The sequence below is a fragment of the Anas acuta genome, chromosome 13 (genome assembly GCF_963932015.1).
Source record: "Anas acuta chromosome 13, bAnaAcu1.1, whole genome shotgun sequence".
NCBI classification, from domain to species: domain Eukaryota; kingdom Metazoa; phylum Chordata; class Aves; order Anseriformes; family Anatidae; genus Anas; species Anas acuta.
The window spans coordinates 19781059-19807510 of record NC_088991.1 but is presented as its reverse complement, the minus strand read 5'-3'; the positions used below and the strand labels follow the sequence as shown (position 1 = coordinate 19807510).

Genomic DNA, 26452 nt, shown 5'->3' with positions numbered 1-26452 from the left:
GTTTGTCAAATTACTGGAGGAAAAGTCGATCTTACTGTTATGGACTTTATCCACTTCCAGGTCATATCAATTAGTTACAGCAGTCTCGGGGAGACTGGAACTAATTTACAACACTCGGAGGCCTGCCTGCCATGCCTGCACGCTTCAAGTCCCACGCTGGGGCTCCGTGCGGGTACCTGGAACTGCAAAATCACAGCAAGAGCACTGAGTGGCTCTGGCGTTAGCCCCTTTCCCAGCAAGAGGCAAAAAGTCAAGTCCTGACTTCTCTAAGCACCAAGTGAAATCTCCCTTATAAAAGCTCCAAAGCTATGTTAAAGCTTTTTGAAGTAATCTTTGAAAAAAAAAAAATAAAAAATGACAGATCTGAAAAGTGAACAATAAAAGCACAAAAAAAGAATATTGAATGTCTTTAAATGAAGTTTTGAAATGTTTTCCTCTGACAGCTCTTTCTGACAGAAATTGATTATAATGAAGTATTAGGAATCAGATAGCAGGGAAATTAAATTAAGCTGATTATTATCTCCTCAGATATGTGTTTGTTACTGTGCAACGTTTATTACTTTAGACTTTTGTGAAATAATTGCTTCATTTGGAGTTCACCATTTTAGGCCATTCTCACCAATACACACAGCCTGTCTGAACAGTAAAACATTTTGGTTTAAAAACATGAGGCTTAAGCTCTTTTACACTCTGAAATCACCCGTTTGTAGGTAACAGCCTGAAAGCAGCCTCTCTTCTTTAAGCCCCACACTGCTGGAAGACCCCGCAAAGCTTTCCAAAGAGCTGGAAAGCGCTCAGGTCCTACAGCCCATCGATTTCCTATCTCCAACTGTATATCACAGCTGATTCAGCATGACTTTCTTAATAAAGAGTAGTAAAGGTCAAGCGAAAGCCTGTAAGACTCACTTACTGCATCTTCTTCCAAGTTAAAAAGGCTCAATTGGCACTCAAAATTAGTTGCAGATTGTTCACATCGGTCTTTTCCCTTATCCGAATGGGAACGAAGAGAGCTGCTTCCGATACAAGCAAGGCCACTGACCCTTCTTGGGATTTCATTGAAAAAATACTGTTTGACAAAAGAGAAAGCACCGAGCACTATGCTGCAGTCACTTCAAACCAGGCCTTTGCAACGGAGTAAATGCCAACACTAAAACCAAAAAATAAAAAGAAGATACAATACACTACACAGAGAGTCCCAAAATCAAAGTAAGCATATGTTTCATCAAATAAAGTCCTGACACAGACAGCACTTCTAATGGGAAAATTAAAGTTTCCATTAAAACCTATTTTCCATCTGTGTACAGTGTTTTCTTCTGTATAAAATATAATTATCACAGGGCAAAATCAAAACCACACAACTGTCAAAAAAAAAAAAAAGGAACTAAAAATTAAGGAACTTAGAACAACTTTTCAACAAAATTAGGCACTACTGCATTCCTAGCAGTGGGTCTCCAGGACCCAAATGAATGCCCAAGGACAGCAAAGTCCTGGTGTGTTTAGCAGCGATGGTTGGATGTTGACACGAATTAGCTGATGGCTCTACCAGACTCCTTTCCAGTTTGCATTTTGGGCAGCAAATGGGGCAGCGGCCAGGCAAGGATGAATGCCCTGCCACAGGCGCTTCCCGGTGAGGTTGGGACACTGCCCAGAAACAAAGGGGCCACCAGAGACCCACAGTTGCTGAAACAAGTTGGTAGTGACTGGGAAACCCCCTTTGTTTTAAAAACTCAAAAATCATTTCTGCAGAACCTCTGTAAAAACAAAGCTTGAGGCTCCCTCTGCTGGTTACTAAACAACAACGGAAGGGGAAAATAGAAGTGGAAGTTATTTTTATTTATTTTTAGCTTTGTGGAGGACAAACTCCACCACCCACCAATTCCCGCCCGTTTTCCCTTGTTGTATAGGTTAAGGACAGAAAAGCCCCTCAGATGCTTAACCCCGAGGGACAAGCTTTAGTCCCAAACCAGACTAAACATTTATAAATGTCATCATAAAATTTAAATTACTTTTTTTTTTATGTTCTTATACTTGATTATAATTACTCCCCCAAAAGTTGTTCCAAGTCTTTCTTGATAGCACTCACTTCACTTTCTCCTTATTTCTCCCTAAAGGTTTAATTTTCTGGTTATTTCTCCCAGGAAAACCTTGATGGCATCCACTTGTCTGCCCAAGCACTGAGACGTGCCAGTAGGTAGCCACACAACCTAGGAAGACACCTGAAATCATTTGGCTGTACAGTTTTTATTTACCATTTGCAGTTACATTTACAAATTGTCCCGTACAAGTTATGCAGTTTTCAAGATGAACACTATCAGAGCTACAAAAATTACTCTTCTCTATACACGTCACCAACTTCAGAATTTATTTCTGTACATAGTTGCTGACCATGTGACAAAATTTCACTATTTTTTTTTGGCTTTGAGGATCTCCACAAATGCAAGGTGATGATTTCATCCCAACGCAACTGAGAAAGACAAATTACTTTTCTCTCCCCTCCTCTCATCTGAAGCTTTTCATGGCTTTCAGTTTTCAAATTGAAAAGAACGAAGACTACCATTACACTAGCAGATGGAAATACAATGCAAAAATACCGCTGTTTTTCAGTAAACCAGGAAAAAAAAGTGTCAAGAAAAACCACCCTGAAGCATTTCAAGCAATGTTTCACTTTAGATGTGTCTGCTCATAAATACAAATATTGAACTATTACTTGGTAATGAGGTTACATGGGAGTTTGTACAATTTATTTACCATGAGATGGGCTTCTACAAACAGACAGTCAACTTCCAAGAAACACTAGAAAAGTAAAAGTGAGGAGCCAGAGTTGTTCAGAAAAGAGCAGATGTTTCAAGGAGAACCTGAATGGAAGAACAATACAAAAGTCGAATATTGCTTTAAGAGTAATAACTTCCAGTTTTAAGCATTTTCCAAAAGACTGGAGAAAGATACATACATTAAAAGTGTAAGTAGTAAATCTCTGTGAACGCCAGCTCTCATACAGAAGTGCTCCTTCCCCAGGAGAGGGCAGATCTACATGCAGAAGTGAGTGGTACAAAATCCCGGCTACGTTCAAATGCACAGCAATGCAGCAAGGCAAAAATTTTGTTTCCAACATTTTTTCCTCAAGTCAGCTACGCCTGCCTACTCCTTTGCATCCTAGTCCTGCAGAGGTTACACTGATTACATCAATCGAGCCACTAGGTTACTTGCTAATCCCTAAAAAGATCCAAAAAACTACTCTGGTGCCAGAGTTCAGCTTGGGACCTCTGGGAGATCAAACTATGAAACAGGCTGCTTATAGCCAGTAAGACAACGAAGCTTACTTAATACTCCTCTTGCAGCAAGTTAATCAGTCTCATGTCCTTCTGTTTTGAAATTTCTCCAAAGCCCCAAGGTTCAAGGCAAGGCAACATACTCAGAAAATCAAATACATGAGGCCTGAGAATAGCTGTCTACCCCCTCGAATAAAGACCAAGAACAGTCCCAAAGCAGCATGTTGATTAACATAAAAAACACAAAATAAGCCAGAGAAGATAGCTGGAGTTGTCTAATTATCAGACACTGAAAGCCTCGGTACTTTATGGTACAGTTCTAACAACAAGCAACTGCAAAATAAATTCAGATGAGGAATTATTACCCAATAGTCCTGTCCTAAGATGTAAAGTAAGCGAACATCAAAAAAAGTTCACTAAGGCAAAGGCACACACAAGCAGCTTCCACAGCCGTGGGTAACTTGGTTGCATAGATACACCGTTATGTTTCTGTCACACTGTTCAGGAGGAGCTAGCAAGAAAAGTGTACTACATGGTCTCTTTCTTAAGATGTTTACTAATCGTTTTAAAGGATTGTACCTAGACTACAGTTTTGAGTACATGGTTTCTAAAACACCTTCCAGTTTCCCCTAATTACAGGAGGAACACTCACGGGTGTTTAAAATAATGCTGCATTGAAAAGAAGTGTAAACATGGGAAAAGAGCGCATTTTAAACAGACCACTTTAATCTAGGCTGCTGGTCTAAAAGAGAAAACAACCTGAAATGTTGTGGAATTGTATCTCTTATTTTCTGTATCTTATTTTTACAGTAGCCTTGAACACCTTCGTATGTAGCAGCCTGCTAGACCTGTAAGGTGACCAGAGTAATGCATCAAGAACAGTTTGAAACAGCTCTGAAATGTTTCCTCATTTTTGAATGCACTGAAAAAATCTCGACTAAAAAAGCTGAGTTGTTTTTTAACCCATATCTCCCCAGCACTGAAGAACCCATGTGGTCCTGAAAACCAGTGAATCAAGAACTTATTCTAAGCCTAGTGCTACACACCTTTCTCATCCCTACAAATATAAAACAAACCGAGCCCAAAGGGTCAGGAATAGATTTTTAACACCATTGCTTATCACAACACATCACAAGTGGTTTCTGCTACAAATGTCTACAACCATTTCTTTACTTCACAACTGCAGCAAGAGCTTGAAGCTACTGAAAGCAGATTCTCTTCCTGCGCAGACATGTGAAGGGATAACTAAAACAAACTAGCCTCTCCAGACGTGACTGCAATATTCCAAATCACATCACTCCACCTGCAGACAGCAATACTTCACCTTATAAAATGAAGTGGCTGTTCCTAATCCAACATAACTGATGTACACATCCAGCAGCCTGCCCCTTCGAGGCAGAGCTGCCCTACCTTACCCTTCCACTTCTCACCTCTCTCCCCAACACCAGACCAGAGAAAAGGCTGATCTGGGTGAGTGCCCTGGTTACAGCAGCCAGGGTTGGGACTGTGACTGATAAAGGACTGTGAAGATGTGAGCTTGAGGAAAAGCACTTTTATATTTCTTATTCCATACTTCAGCCTTCTGCCATATTACAATCACCATTTTTTTTCCTTGCATATTAAGAAGTGACCAAATAAAAAGCCAACATGACAAAGAATGAAGAAAAACAGGCTTCAGTTATATATATGGTTTCTCAGTTTGAACCTAAAAAGAATGAATAGCATGAGCTCCTTATCAGCAGGAGCAAGATACTATGTTGGTCAAAACAGAGGTGAGAGTGGCATTACTGGCTGCACCTCAGGATACTGAGAAGAAAGCAAACAGGAGAAGCTAGAGCACTCAACCTTAAACAAGCAAGCTGACAGAACTGACAAAGAGTTGAAAAATATATTTTATTCCTCCTGTACTAAAGTGATGAAACTGTACAAGTTCCCGATTATATTAAAATAGCTTTTGGTAACTCACTCTTGAACCGAACCATTAACTTCAGTACAATTACTGCATCTTTAAAATACTAAAACCACCACAGACTGAAGTCCACTCATTTGTTTTAACAAGCGTATTTTCATGAAGTCCACACTGTCCACCTCTGTGTTCCAGGAGTTTGGCTGCGTAAGAAAGTTGGCTAGTACAATCATTGGAACCGAATACATCAGTTCTCCAACCATAAACAGTTTCATAATTTAAAAAAAAAAATCACTTCATAATTTAAAATATATATCAATGACACTCTGCTTTTCTTTCAGCTAGAATGTGCCAACATTGCCAGCTGACTTTGAATATCAACTTGATTTTGTGAAAAAAGCTTGCAAAAAATATATCAACTTCAAAATGTACAGAAAAAGACATTAGAGAGCTGATACTTTTGGATTACTCAATGTATTTAGAAAGAAGAGCAAGCTTTGAGTGCAGTACCCTATATTACAAATATTAAACACCTAAGCCACATTTGTAGTGAAGGGTTAGTCACAGAAAGGATTTTTTGAAAGCATGTACACAGACTGCAGCTTTGTTTAACTTAAACTTGATCACGAAGGCGGGCCAGTCTCTGTGACAACTCATCCTGCAGAAGTGTAAAACAAAGAAACCAATTATCAGCAATGTGAAAATTAACTTTTGGAAAGTTCTGCAATGGTCGAGCAATCTCTTGTTAGGATTTTACATGAGATAATTTCACACCATCTGAACAAGATTTACTTCAGAGCAGCTATAGCAGATTAGACGAGAGATCAGTATAGCTCTCTGATCTCTAGCAGAGAAAGGAGTTTCAGCACATAACACATAAGGATAAATTTCTATGTATGATCTTTGCAAGTTTAAGTCAACTTTTACAGAATTACATTCGTGGATGCAGCCTTGACTAAGTCATAGGCCTAAATTTTTGGGGGGTCACATGCAAGGTGAAACTGAACCTAAAAATAATTTGGAATATTTGCAGCTTCTCTTACATAAATTAGTCAACAGGAGGCTCCCTGCCTTGCACATGTTAATGGAGTCAGCTTTTTGGAAGTCTGAAATAACCATCCAAAAACATCTGAACTTACTGGATACACTAAATAGACAAACAAATTGTTAAAATTTTTTTGCTTATATGACTGCCTTAACTACACAGTATTGCTTTTGGACAGCTAACATCTAATTACAACTTAGCAAGCATGTTTTTTGTTTTGACCAAGTGAAGCATTAATTCTTGTCCCACACTTCTCTACAAAACATTGATTTCTGTTGAAACTAACTTACCTGTTCTGCTGAGGCAACGCTTGTACCAACAGAACCTGTCTGTCCTTGAGGTAGTTCCATGTTCAGATCAAGACTATAGTTAATGGGAAAATAAAACAAAGGAGTTAAGTACAATAATCACCAAGTTGAGCAATACTGTGAGCAATAGCGTGAGGTCACTAGTATCCCACAACCACCACAATTCTGGTCATTAGGCAGCTTGACCAGGAAACTAGCTCCATCACCAAGAACACAAGTTGTATATTCCAACCAGCAATCAGGACTGACCAAGATTTCAGTTTAGCAAAGATGCATTGGACGCAGTATACATAGGAGTGAGATAAAGATAGAAAGCCTAGACAACTTTTACTAAAAATGAGTCCTTAAGACAACCGAGCGGCACTTCCAACTTAAGTGTCACCAAGAAGAAAAGCAAAATTCTCTGAAATATTTCTTTAACCAGTAAGAACAGAACTACAGGAAGTTCTAATTTGGTAATGAGGACAAAAAAAGGGGAAAAGTGTGGAGAAACAATGTAAGGATTGCTAATGCTAAAGCAATCCAAGCAAATAACACAATTCTGACATGACAAGTGACATAACTTGATTTTAGGCTTTTGCCCAACCATCTGCTTTATCAGCATTCATAGTAGCTTTGAGTGAAAAAAGAATGAAATATTGGCAACTAAATAAATTGGTGATGCCCAGAGGTGAAAGGAAAATAGTGATCCTTGGCTGCTTGAGACAGACACATTTAAAGCACTGGTATCTGATCTTCTTGTTTACATGGAAGGGCTGGTGGAACCAACAGGTCTACCCAAAAAATAGTCAAACATTTTACCTACCCAGCTTCATCTGCCATTTCCTGTAGAAGCATGTCCACTTGGTTCTAGAGAAAGGAAAACAAAACCCATTCAGTTGTATCACCGTAGTTTATAACAAGTTCTGTTCAATCCTGAGAGAACAAATTTTTAACAAAACTGATTTAAAGGGAAATGTCCTTTACAGAACATATTAGTGCTTTTAACCACCAGAGGGCCCTGTATGAACTCAAAAGGAGCAGTAGAGCTAAGTCTGTTAAAAGCCCATTGAACTTTAGCTTCTGAAAAAAACACAGAACAAAAAAATAACCATTTCCAAAGAATTAAACTTATCTGTAAAAAATTAAACATACACCTGAATACGGTAAGTGCTATCAACTGCTGATTATGAATTACTAAAACACTGCTTTGCACAACATGGAATAAAGCCTATCTTCAATACATTTGGTTTACTGGATTAGGTTTAGGTTTATTTACTGTTTTATTTACAAAGCATTATCTCCAAAAAAATTCTGACAAAATTTCTGATGAAATAGCACACTTTGCATCTTGTGGAACAGCACAATGGGATGGGTGCTAACTATCCCATTATTAACTATCCCGGTATTCTTAACCATCTTAAGAATTGTTTAAGAATTTTAGTAAACATATATAAAGGTAATTATCAACATTTTCATTACACATACTACTACTAATTTTGTGGTGACTAATGCCTTTTTTTTTTTTTAGTATCAGTGAATTAGAACTTGATTCTCTTGCAGTATATTTTGCTTTTCTTAAATAATGCTAAAGCATCTTCTGGCTAAGAAGTTTACTAAGAACATACTGAAATGCTGTTTGGTCAATAGCACAGTTAGGTATTTCAATATGTAATATAAAATAAAGCCTGATAAAACTGAAATTGAGTAAAACACGTGATCCTCCACACTTGGGACTGTAACTTGAACTTGTCTCTTCATCATAAAGAAACAAAATTAAAATGTTCCAGTTCCTGGTGCCTCAAAATAGGCAGAATGAACAGAAGCAGACAGTTTAGACAACTGGAATTTTAAAGATCACTTTTTAAAAAAAATTATTCTTCTTACTTGTGGCGTTGTTAGCGTAGTAGTGTTGCTCATTGTGTCTTCCATCTGCTGTGTCTGAACATCCAGGGTTTCAAACTGATGCTCAAATTTATCCATTAGTGCAGATATCTTAAAAAAAAAAAAAAAACAAAACTAAATCACTGATCTGCAGATTAACATAAAAAAAATACATCTCAACTGGTAAAACTAGAACCACACTGTAAGGCTGCAAGCAGCTTTTGGAGATCAGTTTGTACCACTTCACCCACCCAGCTCTGCACACCCCTCACACAGGAGGGACTCTGAAGCTGACCTACCCCTGCAGCTCTAGGCTGGTAAGGGCCCCATCCAGTCGAGTTCCACCTACCCCATACTGGGACTTGAAAACCATACTGTCTTGGGCAACCTGTACCCAGGTCTACCACACTCACTGTAAAGCCTTTTAATTTGAAATTCCCATTTTTAAGAACTTGTATACATTTCCCTTTCTGATTTTGATGCACATCTCCATGAAAAGTTTCTATTTACCTTTTCCAAGTTCATGCTCTTCAAAGTGGCATCCATGGACTTAACTACCCCTGCCATCGACTTTGTTACCTGAAATGAGATAAAAGAAATGTATTACAGAGAAAGAAAAATAAATAGTTCCTTACCAAGTTCTCTTATTTCTGTCCAGTTTCTACAGTATCAAATAGCAGGGCACACATTACTGCCATCTCACATATCTCTTGGTTAAGGCTCCTACCATTTGAAGTTTTATAAGTTTACTCATTTGCTTGAAATACGCATTCTGAACAGAAACTCACTACAAACTAAGATCTACATGGCATTAACTTTTGAGGGTCCCAAAACCTGTCAAATGGTAAGGGATATAATTGGTACACAAATCATATGGCAGAATAGTCTCCCTGGCTGAAGAGCAATACACAGTGTACCTTAAAAGACTGCCTGAACTAGTGATTCCAGAGATCTTTTTAGCTCTACACATGTAGGACTGTATGTATTTGGAAAGGGAACAAGATCTCCTCAGGAGCATAAACAACACGCAAAAGGAGTTACAAGCTACAAACATGGAGGATAGCAACATTATTTCTAAAGGAAAACTGCCAGGGGAATTTCAGTACCTGATTTACTAATGGCTACATCTGAAAAGCTCAAACTTTTCAACTCATTATAGGCAGACTTAAGTCACTTCTAAGAGGATCAGAGGTTTCATTCTTTCAACAGATTTGTTAAAATTGACTTACTTTGCCCATTGTCACTGCAGTCTGAACTCTTGCTGCTACAGCATCTACTCTGGCACTCATGCGCAAGAAATTAATTGCTTGATTCTTCTGTCGGATTGCATTTTCTGCGTGTATTCGTGCAACTTCCATGTTACCCTTCTGGATTGCCTGTTTAAAAATGGGGGAAAAAAAGGCATTTTAGCTTTCCTTGATCTTTGTGAACACAATTTCCAAATATCCTATTTAATTTTTGAAATAAGCATTGATTCATCACAATACCTTTCTTTTTTTTTAAACAAACAAACAAGGAGAAAACACAAACAAAACAATAGTTCTGAAACTTTTTCGAAATGCAAACCCTCTAACTTTCCCACCAAGGCGTCCAGCATGTGTTTCAAGTAGGAGGTTTTTACAGAACTACAGAAAGTTTCTCTTCCCTAAAACTTTCAGTCTTAAGACCCAAATACAGATACAGTTGGCTTGGCTGTATTTCATGACAAAAATTCAGCCAAATGAATGTAGGGTCTCTCTTTACTACTTCAAGGACTCACAAACTAGTTTCAAGAACCTCTTCATAAACCCTTTTAATACAAGCTGAAAAAATTATATATTTTTAAATTTGAGAATAAGCCCCTACCGGAATACATTTAAGACAATTTTTTTTTTAGTAAATAAATGCTACAAGTTCTTAATAAATGAATCCTTACACTTATTAATATGGGAAGATTTATAGTTGTATAATTTAAATCACAAGTATCTATCAGTATTATCAGCATGCATACCAAGAAAATGGTAACAAAACAGTAGAAGTTTTTCTGCTATAATATGTGAACAAAAGACCTAAAGAGCAAGTTTCAGAGTCAGTGCTTACCTTCTTAATTTTTGCTTTTTCAGACTTTTCTTCTTTGTCGCATTTTTTTGAGTTTCTGTTGAGCTCCTTTGCAGCAAACTTCAAATTAAACAGATGCTCTGCAGTGTAAGTTAAGGGTCCAAGAACATGACCAATCCTCACACTGTAGTATTTTTGCTCTCCTGTTTAAAGTGCTACCAACCCAGCATTATACCATTAATGATATTAAAACCTGGAGAACACAATTTAACTAAGCCCTTAAAATTCACACAATGGGAGACCTATCAAGCTGTTTATAAATTATATGGACACATCATACAGGTTTGAAAATCATGGGCCTTAAGGAAGAAGCTTAGATCCCAACTGGCTCCATTTCACAGCAAACCTAGTTCTGACAGATGGATAAAACAAAACAAACCCCAAGCGAAAATGAAAGCCTTACTCTGCCAGCTTTTGCTCACACACCCAGACTCATTGGCTCTCAGTGATACGGAAGAGCACAGCAAATGGAAGTGCAGTTTGCTGGCCTGGATCCGCCCCAGTACAACAGAATAATTTATAGGGTAAGAGCAAACTGGCGTTGCTGACCGCACCCAGGTGCGGGGCAGGGCTGTCCTTCCCAGCCACAACACCCGGGTTGGAATTGCTCATGCAGCCTCACATCCCTCGGTCATGTGAATACTTCTGGGTCCCTGATGGTTGTCACCTGACAGTTTGGGGAAGAATGCTTAAGTCTGGAAGAGAAACTTTCTGAATTTTCAACTTCTGCTTAAGATGAGAGCTCTAAGACAGCAAAATAGCCTCTCACAGTGATTTAAACGATTCACATTAAACTATCATGGGACAATAAATTATGTGTCACAAAGTTTTTCTTACAAGAAAATAACACGTTTTTAAAGCACTGTTGATGAAAGACTGATGTTGTTTGGGAGCTTTCTCAAACAAAAAAAGCAGCATAAAGGTTTATAGATCTTTTATATTTTTGTCATGCCACCTTTTGACACCCCCAGAGAAAAATGTAGCAAATACTAAGATGCCTAACGGCTAATTGAAAACACAAAGCTAATCATTATGAGGTTTAATATTTTAAATGTTTAAGTTATTCTACAGCCATTGTTCCTCCAGTCCAGCCACACATCTTAGATCTCCAATAGCAACTTGATGAGGTTATGAAGCCTGTTGACGTTTGTTACCTTGCCCAATAATCACAAGTAGGTTACAAAAAGTGACAGCTGTGCCTATACACCTACAGCTGTGCCTTATGCAGCTACCAAGGTAACTACAGAGGTAAAACCAAAAGCTCTGCTTGTATTTATATTTTGTTGTTTTCAAACCTAGGCCAGCACCCCTTTCCGCAGCAGTACACACGTAGCACTGAGTCACTGCCGAGGTAATTTCCCAAGCAGGAAAATACCTCAGGGGTGTTCGCCCAGGCACACACCAGGTCAGAGACCACAGCAACCAGGCATAGCGTGAGCTCACCGCTTACACCCATCGCAGGGGGAAGGGGCATTCAGAGCAGCTTATTCCTGAACAATTTCCTTGGTTATTTGTGTGGGCATTTAGCTTGGGCCTCCTGGGATCCTGAAGCTTTGGAGAAGCGTCCCCTCAACCCCTGCCCCACAGAGGAGCCGCCACCCCACAGCCACCCCACAGCCCCTACCACAACCCCCAGCAGGGCCAAACACCACCACCACCTTTCGGTTTCTCCCACCTCCGTCAGCTTTTACACCTTTTTTTTGTGTGTGTATCAAGCCGGTTTCAGGCAGCAGGAACACCCAGCTCCCCTCCCCGCACCGCCCGCCCCTTCCTCCCCCGGCTTCCCTCCCGCTCCCCCACAGCCCCCAGCCGCGGAATCCCCTCGGATACTCTCCATGCCGGCCTCGGCAGCCCCGAACAGGGCAGGACAGGGCAGGGCAGGGCTGGCTGCGGCCGCTCTCGTCCCCTTCCCCTCTGCCGGCGCTGTGCTGCTGCCTCCGGGCCCGGCCCCGCTCCCCTCCGCGCAGCCGCGCCGGGGCGGGACCGCGCATGGCTGCGGGCCTCAGGCACCCTCCTTGGGCCCGGCCTGCCCCGCCCGGCTGCTTTTAGAGGGCTCCGTGGGTTTTTTTTTAGCCCTGTTCCCAGTCCCGGTCCCGGTTCGGGTCCAGGTGTGGGATGGGTGAAGGCTGCGGTGGCAGCGGGGCTGGGCTGGGGTGCTGGGCGCTGCTGGATGGAGCGCTTGGGATTTTGTCCCGCTGCTGTCTCGGCCCCTCTCTGCTTAAAAAAAAAAGAGCCGAGATTTGCTAGCTGAGCTGGGTGGCACCCGGGATGCTCCTGGAGCAGCTCTGGGACTGAAACGGGTCATACTGAACACAAGGAGACAGCGGGCTGAGGGAGAATGGCGAGGCGGGTTTGGTGGCAGCTGCTCGGGATCTGAGACCAGGACACATATTAAATAAGTTTCAACAGCTTCCATGTACATTTGTGTGGCAATTTGTGTCCTGGGAGCATCAGAACCAGTACACAAAGGCAAAGCAAGGCCCAGGGCTGACAGCAGGCACTCTGAGTGCGGTACGAGGCCTGGGCAGCACCAGCGGTGTTGGCCCCAGGTCTCTCCAGGCACCCAGCCACAAAGGTGCGGCTGCATTTCGCACCCAGGACCCGGATTCATTACAAGTCCCAGAATCCAAAATATCTTTCCTTAGATACATGCAGGGCATCCCGCGAAGTGCCTCAGTTCTCAACTTCCTCTTGGCTGGTTTTATTACATCACAATGCGATCACAAGGGGCAGTAAACAGCCGTTCCCTTGGCACTCTGACACTGTTCCGTAGAAATAAAATAATAATAATAATAATAAACACTGTTAGCCTTTTTTTTTTTTTTCAGTCTTGTTTCATTTCAAGCACTTTTTGAACTTCATTTCTTGCAAAGAACTTGTTTCATATAAAATTGTTTCGGTTGATAATGGTAATTTTAATTTCCACTCTCCATTCCTTTGTAGAGGTTCCCAACAGTCTGTTTAGTTTTAGCACAACCCAGCACACATCCTTGAATAATAAAAATCACTCAGAACTTTCATTATATTTGAAAAATTGTATAATATATATATATAATTGTATAAATATATATATATATATATATATATATATTTTTTTTTTTTTTCCCTTGGTGCATTGCTTTACGTATATTTGCACTGAATTTCATCTGTCATTTTTTGGCCAGTCAAAACTGGCTACCCGCAGTTCTTCATGACCAGCTCTCGTCTTCCCACCAAGAATGTGCCAACCTGAGCAAAGTTTGCTGCCTCAGTTTAAATATCAATTTAAATATTTATATTTATTTTTTCTGTACGGGATGAAAAAGTTGACTAGATTCGTAATCATTTCTGCCCGAAATAAATAAATAAAATAAAATAAAATAAAATTAAAATAAAATAAAATAAAATAAAATAAAATAAAATAAAATAAAATAAAATAAAATAGCTAAAACATGCCAATTTGATGTTTCTTATTAGATTCTGATACAAAAATGCTATATGCCAGGTTACAAAATAGATCAGAATATTTTTATTTGCATTAAAAGGTATGAACATAAAATGGATTTGTTTTGACTACAGAAATATAAAAGAAACAAGAAGCAACTGTACCAAGAAGACAGGGAAGCACACTACAACAATACTTTTTTCCTGTGTGTTGCTGCGTGTATATCTCTGGCTCACCAAATCTTATGATATATTTAAACTTCTGCAAACAAGCTACAAACAAACCAAAAGAACGATAGGACTAATTCATATGTTTAAAGACACATATGTGCTCGGTTGTTTTTTAGTGCTATAGCTCATGTTAATTATCATACCTTTGGCTAAAGCTAGATTATTGTAGACTATATAATATGTATATTTTTGTATAGGGACATGCATACACATACGTGAGAGCTTTATATATGTAGGGCAAGGGTAACAGACTACATATTTGTGTTACCTATAATTTATTTATACTTTCATAAAAAAGCTATGTTTCTTTTTTAATAGTATCCCCTCTCAGGATATGGCGTTTCACTTGGGAAATACTGAAATGTAATATTAATACACTGTAATACTTTTTTTACTAATAATAAATTTTTAATTTGACAAGCAAAGAACATAAAATTCTGATACACTGGGGAAATGTTGAAAAACTGTAATATCAGATGTTTCTATTGCTATTGTTTCTTGTCCTCCAATATCTATGGAAACTAGTGGAACTACTTTTCAAAGGAAGCAGAATGCTATTGCACAGAGCTAATTAAATGATCTGTGACTCCGATTCAATTTTTCTATAAATTTTGTGTCCCTCATCTGAATTCCCTGCAGCATGTCCTACCTGTAGGCTATTCTGGTGCCATCTCTGGTCTTCCCTGTGAGATTGAAAATAATAGAATTTGACTATATTGCAGAATTTGAGTATACTGAGGAAAAGATAAATAAACTGGGAAAAAAAAAAAAAAAAAAAAAAAGATACAGATTTAACACCCACTGACATTACTAGAGCAACTTTCACTGACTTGTATTTAGTACAAATATTCACGTGAGCAATGAGACCTTAATCTTCATAGCACCAAGCAGCCACTAGTACAAGCATTTGATACCAAACAGCAATTTTATCATGTTCCCAAATTTTTCCATTTATCGCACGTATTTCAGTATGCATAAGTAAAAGATCCTTGACTAAGTGTGCAGCATTTCTCTTTGGATCAACCTGAACACAAAGAGCAAACGTGAGTTGTGTTCACTGTTGAGTTGCTGGAGGTGTCATTTTATAAGCTCGTGACAGTCTGCCTTATTAAGTGGTAATTCCTCCAGAAAGTTAAATTATTTTCTTGAGTCACCTTGCTGAGTCACTCTGATAGCTTGAGATGTGATTTTTTTCCTGATATTATATCTTTCAGACAGAAGCTGTTAAAGTAAGTGCTCTGGTGTCTAATTATTAAAAGGCTGAGAGCCTGAACCAATAACTTTGAAACAACCAAGGAGGACTCTCATTTCTTGCATTGTATGTTAACAGGAGCATAACTATTTGCAGAGACCTTTTCTACGACAAAGACCCCCATCTAAATCCAGCCTATCCAAAAAAAGAAATAACAAAATGACAGTAGCCTGCATCATATCTAATAAACCATTCAACACCCAGAAAAGAGTGAAAAAATAAGAATTTATGCCATTGGATTTACTGTGAGACAGAACAAAGTTATTGGAACAGAACTTTCTGAAATAAAGTTCACAAGCATGTCATTTGCTGAAGGACTTTTTTCACCCTTTAAATCACTTGAAGAGAGTGTGCTCCAGCTTTTAATTAAATACATATTTTTTTGCAGGATGAAGTGATAAAAGTGCTTGATAAAAAGCTATACATCCTAGTTAAATACAAAGTACATAATGAGAAGGGAATGTAATATTTTTATTTAATTTCCCTTTAATCTTCATTCCTTTGATAACTATGGCTAAAGCTTCACCTGAAGAAGTTCCAAGCAGCACAGGAGCCACGTACAGCAACCAACATTTTGGCGCTAATCTGTTCTGATGCTAAAAGTCCTCTTGTCACTAATTTATTAACTTGCAGCTAACCATAAAGTAAATCTGCCTGTCTGTCACCATCCCAGAAGAACTCGGGGGAATTACGAATCCTCTCAGTGTCATTCCCCAAAGCACAGTTGCCATCTCCACTGTTTGACTCTCATCTAGTTTGGCAGTAGCGAATGGGAGAAAATCAGCCATCTGGTGATCCGGAGTGATACAGCCGTGACATCCCCCATCTGAGAAGTGTCATAAGCTTAATTTCTGATAGCACTTGACTGTTAATGCAGCACTGACAGCTACTCAAGGCGAAAGGCAGAAGTTTTGTCACACATACAGAACATGTTCTGCTCCCGGAGTTCAAGCCTGAACTTTTTCACGGTCAGACTTTCCTTGCTACAAGGTAAATGTAACAATGGCTTTAAGAGTTAATTGCACCACATTTTAGAGGAGTTTGCAGTCAGGCTTAGGATGAGATATTTTTCTCATGAAGACCCAATCTTCCATGGAGGGTTTTATTTTTCATTTATCATTTACTTTAGATGAAATAAACTACGTTAAGGCTTTTTTTCTTTAATGAATCTTTCTAGCTTGCTGTAAACATAACTAGACTTCATACCCTTCATACTCTGCAGTAGTCCTTTTAAGTCAGCTATTTGTTGCAGTAATAAATAGCAAGATTCTGATTTTCTCTTCAAATACATGATGGAAAAGACCAAACTGACTGTAGTCTGGTAATGTGTTCTGGCTGGTAGCTGGAAGCTGTGAGAAGCAGAAGAAATCAGTCAAGGCTAATTTGGGAGAAAACATTCATCCTCACTGCTTGTCTTTCATCACAGGAGGTTTCCTTCAGACAGCAGAATTTTTAGGAAAAAAAAATGCTGAGTTATTGTTTTTAGCTAGCTAAGCTTTCAAACATGAGTTCATGTTTTCTCTTTACATGAAGGAACATATCTCACGGCCCTATAAATTTATATGCTTCATAAATAAGGTGTCCAGAAAAAGGTGTTGGAACAGGAGATTAATGCTGCTTTATAGTAATTCAAGTCTATATTTATTAGCCTAAAGTTTTTATCAGTATTGGCCTTTTACATTCTTGAGATAGTGCATGGGGCTTCTCCAGCTACTCTGGAAGTGTGAGGTTGGGTCGAGCAGTCCCGAGGAGATACCTGCCCTCCCTTCAGGGGGCAGTGAAGGAGCAAGGACCCCTCAGGCTGCTCTCAGACCGAGCAGCAGCAGGGCTGGGAGCTTGCTTGCTGCATGGCTGCTGAAGCATCTCCGGCAAAAACCTGCCAGGAAAAGTGATGCATCTGAACCGACAGCTTCCTCATTTGCCTCCTCTATCCGAAATTCATATATGAATAGCTTGTAGATATGGTAATAATGTAGGAGTACTTATAGCAAATGAGCCATAATAAGTGTGGCAGCAGGCACTTTTGAGCAAAGCTAGTAACAGTAATTATTCTCGCTTGTGTCTCGGGAGTCTGAATTCATAATGATAAAGATTGCTGAATCCTGACTGTAAAAGCTTTGTAATGCCTACCTGTGACAGACACGCGGTGACCAGCAGCTGCACTGCTCTGTGTTTTAGCAGGAGACGTGTATATAAAGTACCTGTTCAGGAGATGGGAAGAGACACAATTATGGGGTACGATTTTCTGGATCCAATTCGCATCGGTAGATAATTCTCAATATCACTTTCACAGAAGCAAGTATTATTGTCTGTGGTTTTAAAACCAAGTCTTTGGAGAGCTGTAGGAGTGATTTAATAGAGAACACATTTAATGGAGAACTAACAGTGAGCAGACTACTCCGGAGTGAACAGCCCAGCTATAATCAACCTCCTAGAAACTTACACAATAATCCTCATGTATAATAGTTACTTAAACGAGTAAGGTTTTCCAGGGTCAGAAACAGACACTAGATCACTGAATATCCACTCTTTTTTTTTTTTCTTTTTTTTTTTTTTCATATTATTACTGGAACTCATTAATTAGGACATGGTTTGGAGGTGGCAGCAACATTAGATAGGAACTATTAGAGTGATCATCTACTTGGAAAAAAAATGATTCATTTCAGTGATGTCAAAGAGAAGTAAAGATGGCCTAATTATACAACAATACAGATACAACAATATCAGAGAACAAAGAAGCAAGAACTGCTCAGAAATAGGAGCTTACCTCAATCAAACCTGAAAAAGGGTTGATCAGCTTCACACAGCTGACACAGGAGGGAGCCAGCCAGGCTGCTCAGGGCATACGCCACCAGCCGACATCCCTCTTTCCCTGTGGCCTGCGAAGAAATACCCTCCTGGTGATGGGCTCCTCGGGGATCCCTTCCCATTTTGTGGTGAACACAAACCTCCTGCAGGGCCGAGCATTTCCAACGCCACGTGTGGCAGCTGCTCTTGGACCCTATTCCCCCACCTACGTGGCCACCAGTGACTAGGAGTTCCTTGAGATTGAACAAGATAATAATACCTAGAGAAATGAGAAATTAGCCTTTTTTTCTTTTCTTTTCTTTTATTTTGACTCACACTGTCATTTATTATGGTGGGTTTCTTTTTTTTTTTTTTTTTTTGGGGGGGGGGGAATCCTACACACTTTTAAATGGCTGGAGGATTGTAAGGGAAATATTGCCAATGAATCTTAATCATTGCCATGGCAACGTTGTGGTTGCAGTTGTACCACAAGAAAAAGGGATTTTATTGCCTTGCAATTACTTGGAAGGCTAATATCGGTATCGAGTATGTGAAGCACTAGGATTTCTGTTGGCTCGATGGGAGATGGATTTCACCCCAAGCACCGGGTTGTTTAAGGAGAGCTGTGCTTGAGTACAGCATTCAACCACAGGAGTGAACACCGAGTGGTTTCCACCCTCCCATAAACCTAGCGTTCTTCAGTTTATCTGAAGATGTCATGGCTTATTCTCTGCAGTCCTGTCACCTGTAAGAAGATTAACCTGTAGAGAAGATTTTCAGGACTATTGACCAGTTAATGATCAAATCCTATCAGTGCTGCAGTGATTAAGAGGCAAGCAGCATTACTAGGGAAATACGGGTTATAATTTCATTTTTTTTAACAGACATATACCATTGAATTTTAATGACTAAAAAGAACATAAAAATTTTTGAAGATACATATTACCTGGCACTTATCTTCAGCAACCTGAATTAAATATCTTGCCTACTGTGGGGGAAGTAATAGACACACCAAGAAGTTAGTAAATAGCAAAGAAGCTTACACATCTCATATATTTGTAAGCATTTTCATTAGAGTAACATACTGAAAGTACATTAAAATACATAAATTGCATGTTCTCTGCAAGTTTTCATTTGAAATTTACTATTTCACAGAGAAAGGAATAAATCTGGAAGGGCAAACTGCATTCACGGAGCTCTGTTAAAATGCTGACCCCACAGCACGGGGAGAGCTGCAGACACACAGCCCAGTGCCATTAGAGGAGCGTGGGGCTAATTACAGCCCCAGCACTCCTGCAGGAGGCTATAAAGCATCGTGGAAGAGGCAGGGTTTGAACCACTGCAGTTCTGCACTCAGAAGGCCCCAAGGCAGGGATTTCCAGGAGGGCAGCACAGCTCTTCATTGCTTTCTATGACAGACAGCCCCTGTTAAATCCTGCTGCCTCGTCCCTCCTCCAGTAAGAGCTCTGTTTGGCAGGGTAGCATCTCCTCAGCTGGCCAGAAGCTGTGTTTTGGGGCAGAATGAGGCATCACTTACAGCAACTCAGGCTGTGCTAAGACCCTCGATCGTGTCTCATCTAGGAAAAGGAGCGTTGGTAATTTTGACATCTGAGTCACTGTTATTTGCTATCCGAACGACTTCCTCTCTGAAATGAATAAAGCTGTTGACCAATCTCTGAACTATCGGTACAGCCTTTCTGCCTCTCCGAAATGAGGAGGAGTGTGCCGTGTCCTGTCTTTCTGAAAGATGAAGATGCAGTTGTTGACTTTTTCCAGCCAATGCAATTTCAAACAATTTAATCCTTACTTCAAACCCATCATGATTTAGATTTCCAGTACCGACTGCTAACTTCTCATTAGGCTGAAATCACCCTGCACAGCCACTATTTCTGAATGCTTTCCTCCGCTCTTTGCATTTTAATTCTTGATAAGTCCATTTTAGAACATTTGTGCTCTGTCGAGTTACCTGCTCTCAATTCTCAAACCTCTTCCGAAAGGAGCAATTTAGTTAAAGTCTGCCTCCTACTTCCTCCCCTCACCTTCCCTCCTCCACAATCTCCATCTCATCTATGATGCAGCAAACATTTATTTTTCTTCAAATTTTATTGAGTTGTGAATTGCACGTTGCGCCCTCCGTAGCACTTTGGAGAAATAAACCTGACAAACTCAGCTGCACAAGAGGATCAGCCAGAAGGAAGAAGTGAACTGAAAATAAGGAAAAAAAAAAGTACCAGAATTATTAAATGAGAGTGCTGAAGAACTACAGTAGAATTCAATTTCCAAACATGATGGAGGTGTATGGATTTGCTATTTTAATGCATACACTTACAGGTGGTGATGGCTTTTAGGACAGGAATGAGGCAGTGAGGTTTAAAGCATTCATTAAGCAAATAAAATTCTCCTTCTCTGTGGTTTTTCAGCTCAGAGTCTTGTTTTTATACCTCCTTCAGCATCCACTTTTTCCGTCTCTTGTTTCCCTTTCCTACATGCTTTAACATTACCTGCAGACATAGAGAAATATAATTCTTGTCACAGGTTGGTTGGTGATGGTGGGTTTATCCATGCCCAACAAAGCATTACAAATAGTATTTGTTTGATGCCTTTCAGCTAAGCCTGTAGAAACCTGCATATTTTACATTTACCTGAGGTCCCGTATTGCATAAAACCTCCAGACTGGCTCTTGCTATAAAATAGCTCACTTCTAGAAGGCATTTAAAACCCAATACGACTTTACAATTAGGTACAATAAAGTACATAAACCCCACATGCACTTTCTTCTCCTGATGATCCAATGCTGTAATTTGGACAGAGAAATAGTCCTACGATATTCAGTGAAATCCTCACGACGTGTAATTGGTGCAAGACCAAGCCAAGTGAGCTCATGTGCGTTGGTTTGTGAACTGTGACGCCAGGAGGACGTTGCTGGGAGGATCGATTTTAATCACAGTAATTGATCTGTACAATTAGTCATTCGTAATACCAGTCACGCCTGGTGTGCAAAAGAAAGTAAATGTTAAAAAGTTCAGGGGACAGAACATTAGATGTAAATGTGGGCATCCTACAAACGCAACTGAAAACCTTAAGGTTGTGGAGAATAACTAAAAAGCAATTTTCCTACCAGATGCCAAGTAAAAGCAATATAAGGATTTGATCCACGTTGTATTTAAAGTCTGTATTTATAGCACAAAGAAATTAAAGTGATAAAGAAATTAGGGAATATGGGATATTTGTTAACTGATACTTTCTGCGTCTCTGAAGCAAAACCAGTTGGCTATGGAAAGCTGAATTGTGTTAGCCCTTGGAGCGAGCCAGGCAGCTTGGCCTCCCCAGGCTTTCCTAATGCAGGAGCCCTGGCACAGGAGCCTGCAACCTTTGCCCACTTCCGACTTTGCTCTTTTACTCGCAGCAATATTCATTACGGCAGATGGACTCCGGAACAGTTTCTGTTGCAAGGAAGGTTTGCTAAAGGCCAGAAATGTCGGCGAGACACCAGATTCCCATCGCAAAGGGTTGGCAGCTGCAGCAAGCCAAGTTCAGAGCGTTAACGATGAGGTGCAATTTAGAATCAGTTCAACGTGGAAAGATGATGGCAAAATATTGATAGATCTGCCCACTTTTGTACTCAGGTAAAGGTGGATGCTCTGGCTATAGGGAGCATGTCCCAGTGGATGTCACAAGGCTTGTAACTGGAGGCAAATGCTTGCACCACAAGCTGTGTGATTGTAAATCACAACATAAGCATTTCCATCATTCAGCACAATCACTGCTAGCATACGGCAACAGGAGGAGACGGGCTGATTGCTGGAGCTGGTGATTTAATGCCAGCATTGATTCATTCAGTCCTGAAGCGTTACTACTGGTTCCTCTTTCAGAAAGATACTTCTGCAATATTTCGGCTTAGCAGATGCCATTGAAGTGGTCAAAGCTGAGAGTTTCGCTTCCATAGAAAATTCAGCCAAAATTGCTCTCATTTGCAGAGTACCAGAAATTGTGAAATTTTCTGTGGACAGAAGAGTCCAACAATTCACGTTGTGTTTTTTTCCTTCTTAAAAAAAAAAAGCCTAATTTTCTGTTATTCTTCATGCTCGCAACACATTATAGACTTTCTTGCAGAGGAGAACACAAAGCAACGTGAAGGAAAGTGCCTGCATCCAGCTGGCTTCCCTTCCTTCGGCCATGCATGGATGAAGAGGGCGACAGAGCAGAACTGCAATTGAATAGTTCTGCTAGAAGACCAGGGTGCTGTTGACAGGTGTGATGACAACAAATAGCTTTTCTTATACGTGCCATGCTGTAAGTACCTTCATGTTCTGACCTGTAATTTACACAAAACCAACAATATGGGCATTATTTAGATGAAGTAGCATGGGATTTTCTCCCATCTCTTTGGAGAGCAAGAAAGGAAAGCAGGAATGTGAAACCTCCTTAGCTGGATGCACTGTCTAGGTACTCAGAGCCAACCTGCCAGGATCTGAAAAGCAGGCAGCTGGAGGGCATAAAAGCATCAGTTCAATAAAGCCATTTAACTCTCCAGTACTGTCATTAATTATCTGATTCTGTACCTCTGAGGTCCACCAGAGCAATACACTTGATTTTAAAATGAAAACGGGTCAGTCTTTTCAAGCAACAAATAAGGCAAAATCGAATGGAAGATGGGTTTATCGGGGAACAGCACCCGTGCTAGCACTGGAGAAGGATGCTCAGCCCCTTGGGGGCCTTTCACGGGTCCCCAGAAGTGCCTGCTGGAGCCACGGCTCCTCCTGGCTGCAGGACTTTGCCTGTGGGTCACAGAAACACAACAAAAAACTGTGCTTCCATGTGGGCCGTGTGTGTGTGTTCTCACCATAAAGGCCATCAAGACTTCTCATGATCCCAGATTGTGGCATTTTCAGAAAAAGAGCTGCCAGTTTAAGCTAGACCTTTTTGACAGTCAACGGTGCAGTAAAAACCAAGGGACCCCACATCACTAGGATGAATTTTTGGAAAGCTTTTTCCATGTTCAATTACCATTAATTTACTGATGTTCATTTCCAGCTTATCTCTCCCAGTAAGCCTGACACAGCCAGCTGCTGAGCTGTAATGGTCATGTTCCGTAATGGGATGTTGGTAGTCAATTTAAAATAAGGATATGGGGTTTCACCCAAATCAAAAACGGTTTGAAGAAAATAGACTGGTCATGCTGAAGAAGATCTGAAAGTTTATTTTTGCACAAAATGCTTCATTTCTTTTCTTAAAGAGATTAATGTTCAGACTCTGAAAATACTCTGTCAGCCACTGAGCAGATGAGAAGCTTGGGATAGATTTAAGAAGAAAACGAAACTCAATTAATGTGACGGGGAAGTGATTTTTCTCCTGGAAAAGGACTATAGGAGTTGCATGTGGGTTAAGAGAATCTGAAAACAAATAAATACATGCATTTATTTATTTTTTAGAAACAAATGCCCTTTTCTTTAATAAATTAATCCCAAGGTGGTGTGTAGGCACAGGAATGGCCATACCAGCTTAACAGGAGGACAGGGACCAGCCAAGGCTCCTGGAGGCAGCAGGAGGCACATATTTTTATCCGAAATAGCATATTTTTTACGTGCAAGCAGGGTGTGCTACAGGACCTGCTGCACATCCAGGGCCAGACCTGCCAGGCCTCATCCCCTGCACGGTGACCCAGGTGGGATAAGACTCCTCTCCATCCCATCCCCAATAGATGTGACCCCCTGAGCATGGGATGGAGAGCACCATTTGTAGGCTGTTTGTCAAGCAATCTCCCCGACTTCACCATCACAAATCTGGGTGGTGAGCACGGGGCTAGAGCCCTCTGCTCACGGCTGTGCTCAGTGCCTCTCCATCCCTGAGGCATCCTTGATGTCACGGTAATGGAAAGAACAAACCAACACGATCCGGCTTGCATAAGCTTTTGATCCTCGCTTTCATCAGCCTTTCCGTTTTCAGCTCCCTGATGGAGGAAAACATCTGTATGAAAAAACAGAGTGTACTGTGACAATGTCAGAGCAACCGGCGTTAACATCAGTGCTTCATCCCTGCATAATCACATGCTGAGTGGTTGGAAAAACATGCTGGAGATTTCTCACCATACGTAAGCCTGTAACCCCAAGCCTTCTTTTTGCAGGTTTATGACAAACAGCACCACTTAGTTGGAGTCCTTGGGACTGTCTTAAGCAAATTTTCTGTTTGATTGCTCTACAGGTGAAAAGCATTACCTAGTGGGAATAAAACCCCAGGATTTTCTCTATGCATAAAGTTATGCACCAGATGCTGCTTGCTACTAGTATTTGAAGAACAGCTTTTAGGACCTTAATTTCAACTGGTTCCTAAACAATACTTAATGGACTTCAGCTGTCCGTGAAGCATTTGCTGGTGGTAATCTGGTTTCTAGCTGGAAGGCTGTATCAAAAGATAAAAAATACATTCAGGAGATTATTACTTTGCCTCCTCTGGTGGATATCACGGAGATGTTGCGTGGTTGTGACTGGTGAGATAAATGCAAGAACAGGCTTTAGAAAGGTAGGAGTCCTCTGATGCAAGCTCTCAAGCAAGTGTAACTAAGAAAACACGATCACACCATTTCTCAGGGGTCTGAGCAATATGTTGTTGTATTATTAGAAAGCTTGTGCTACAACCGTGCCTCCTGAGCTCTGGGAGGTTGTTTGGACTCCCCGAGCTACTAAAACTGCTATTTTCAGAAGTCAAACAGCAACTACCACCAGCTCCTTTGCTGAAAGCAATTTTTCTCCAAAGGAGTTTGTTTTTTCACAATGGTTTCTGAAAACATAGGCACGAAAGCAACAGAAGAACAAATGAATACTCCTCTGCACCTGCCAGAACACAAAACATTGCTCAGGAACTGCTCGGGGTGCATGGCAGTGCACGACTCCGTCCGATCAGTGATGCTGGACACAACCTACGTGTGGTGGAACTGCAAAGGCCAACCTTCGTGCCAGCACCTCTTAAAACTCCTTGCAGATGGTGTTACAGCTTTGTTTTTATGACCAGCCTTTCAGCTAGAACCGAGCATCGATGCTTAGCAGCCAGTGAAGCATTTTTCAGCTGGTCCCAGAATCCTGCTGCCGCCTCTCCAAAGGATCCTTGTGCTCATTAAAGGGAGCTGCAAATGCGTCTGGTGTGCAGACAGCCACTGGTGGGGATCGATGAAAGGCATGAATCTTTACGGCTGAATTAAATGAGAACATCCTAAAACAATGTGCCAGCTCCCCATAAAGCAATCGCTGTGAGATCTGTCTCAGAAACCATGGAGGAATTCTTCCAGTGAGGCGTTAGAGCACCTGAGCATTTTGTTCACTCTCAGAACAGAGAAATGCTGAATTGTCTCACTCAGGTGCCACTAGCAGCCTGTTGGGTTCCCTTCTGAGTTCTGGAGTGGCAAGGCAATGGAGAGCTTCATCTCCAGTTTGGAGGCCTTGAGGAGTGGGAAGCCCCACAGGAGGAGCCCCGCAGCTGGTGCTGGTCCTGCAGCAGGGGCACGGCAGCTCCAGGGGCAGCTCCCAGGTAAGGACGAGTGGCAGGGAACCACCAAGAAGCCTGCGTGACTGCTCCCTTGCTCCAGGAATTAAAAGAGTTTTGCCGCCAGGCCAGCCTGTGCCTTACTGAGCATTTAAAGGATGTCCTCAGAATGGAAATCAGAACAAATCTTTACTTTCTGTACAGCATTTGTCAGCACGGTTTATTCTCTGAAGGAATCTCTTTCGCTCTGTATTCATCGTTCATTTTGATTACACAACATAATAAGTAATAATAATATCAAGCTCCACTATAGCTCTTTTCATTCAAAGCTCATGAAATGCTTCTGTGTAGCACATGAATAACACTAAGGAGCCTTGCTGCTTCCCTGAGCCATTTCTCTGTTAGAAACACCCTGAAATCCAACGTAAGCCTTTTCCCCTTTGGAAACGTGGGAGCCACGAGCGTTGTTCCTCGCACTGCTGCCGCAGTGGCAGATGAGCAGTGAGGTCTGAGGGTGCAGCAGGGCTGCCTCCACTCTTCTTCCCCTTCCCGTGCAAAGTGGCAGCCAGCACATGCATTATTCAGATAGCAGCAGATGTTGCTCCAGGTCGTCCTCTAAACCAGCAGATCCTTCCTTGCTCATCGTTCACTCCCCCAAACTTTTCATACCTTTCTGTACTCCCTGCCTGCTTCTGCTGCTGCCTCTTTGCTCAGGTTCTCCCTCTCTGTCCCTCCTGTGGAAGGAGACGTTTAGGAGGGTGCTTGACCACAGTCAGGAGTTCCCACCAGGCTGCA

General features: G+C 40.9%; 1 protein-coding gene and 1 long non-coding RNA gene across 2 annotated transcripts; both read right to left on the bottom strand.

Annotated features, from left to right (window-relative positions):
* Positions 1-2222: 2222 nt before the first annotated feature.
* On the bottom strand, positions 2223-12486 carry CHMP1B (charged multivesicular body protein 1B). Its single transcript, XM_068696893.1, has 8 exons — positions 12319-12486; positions 10471-10568; positions 9621-9767; positions 8902-8970; positions 8395-8502; positions 7334-7377; positions 6511-6583; positions 2223-5833 (listed from the first exon to the last, which is right to left on the bottom strand). The coding sequence occupies exons 1-8, from the start codon at positions 12323-12325 to the stop codon at positions 5789-5791; spliced, it is 591 nt and encodes a 196-aa protein (XP_068552994.1). The 5' UTR covers positions 12326-12486; the 3' UTR covers positions 2223-5788.
* Positions 12487-17522: 5036 nt separating this feature from the next.
* On the bottom strand, positions 17523-20678 carry LOC137863812 (uncharacterized). The gene is made up of 3 exons (XR_011101161.1): positions 20511-20678; positions 18162-20386; positions 17523-17595 (listed from the first exon to the last, which is right to left on the bottom strand). It is a non-coding gene; the product is annotated as an uncharacterized lncRNA (long non-coding RNA).
* Between the last annotated feature and the right edge of the window lie 5774 nt (positions 20679-26452).

Coding starts and splice junctions, on each gene's coding strand:
- CHMP1B (XM_068696893.1), bottom strand. Junction 8,503..8,901: donor AGAGCATGAACTTGGAAAAG/GTAAATAGAAAC, acceptor TTTTTTTTTAAG/ATATCTGCACTAATGGATAA. Junction 5,834..6,510: donor GCGTTGCCTCAGCAGAACAG/GTAAGTTAGTTT, acceptor ACACTTCTGCAG/GATGAGTTGTCACAGAGACT.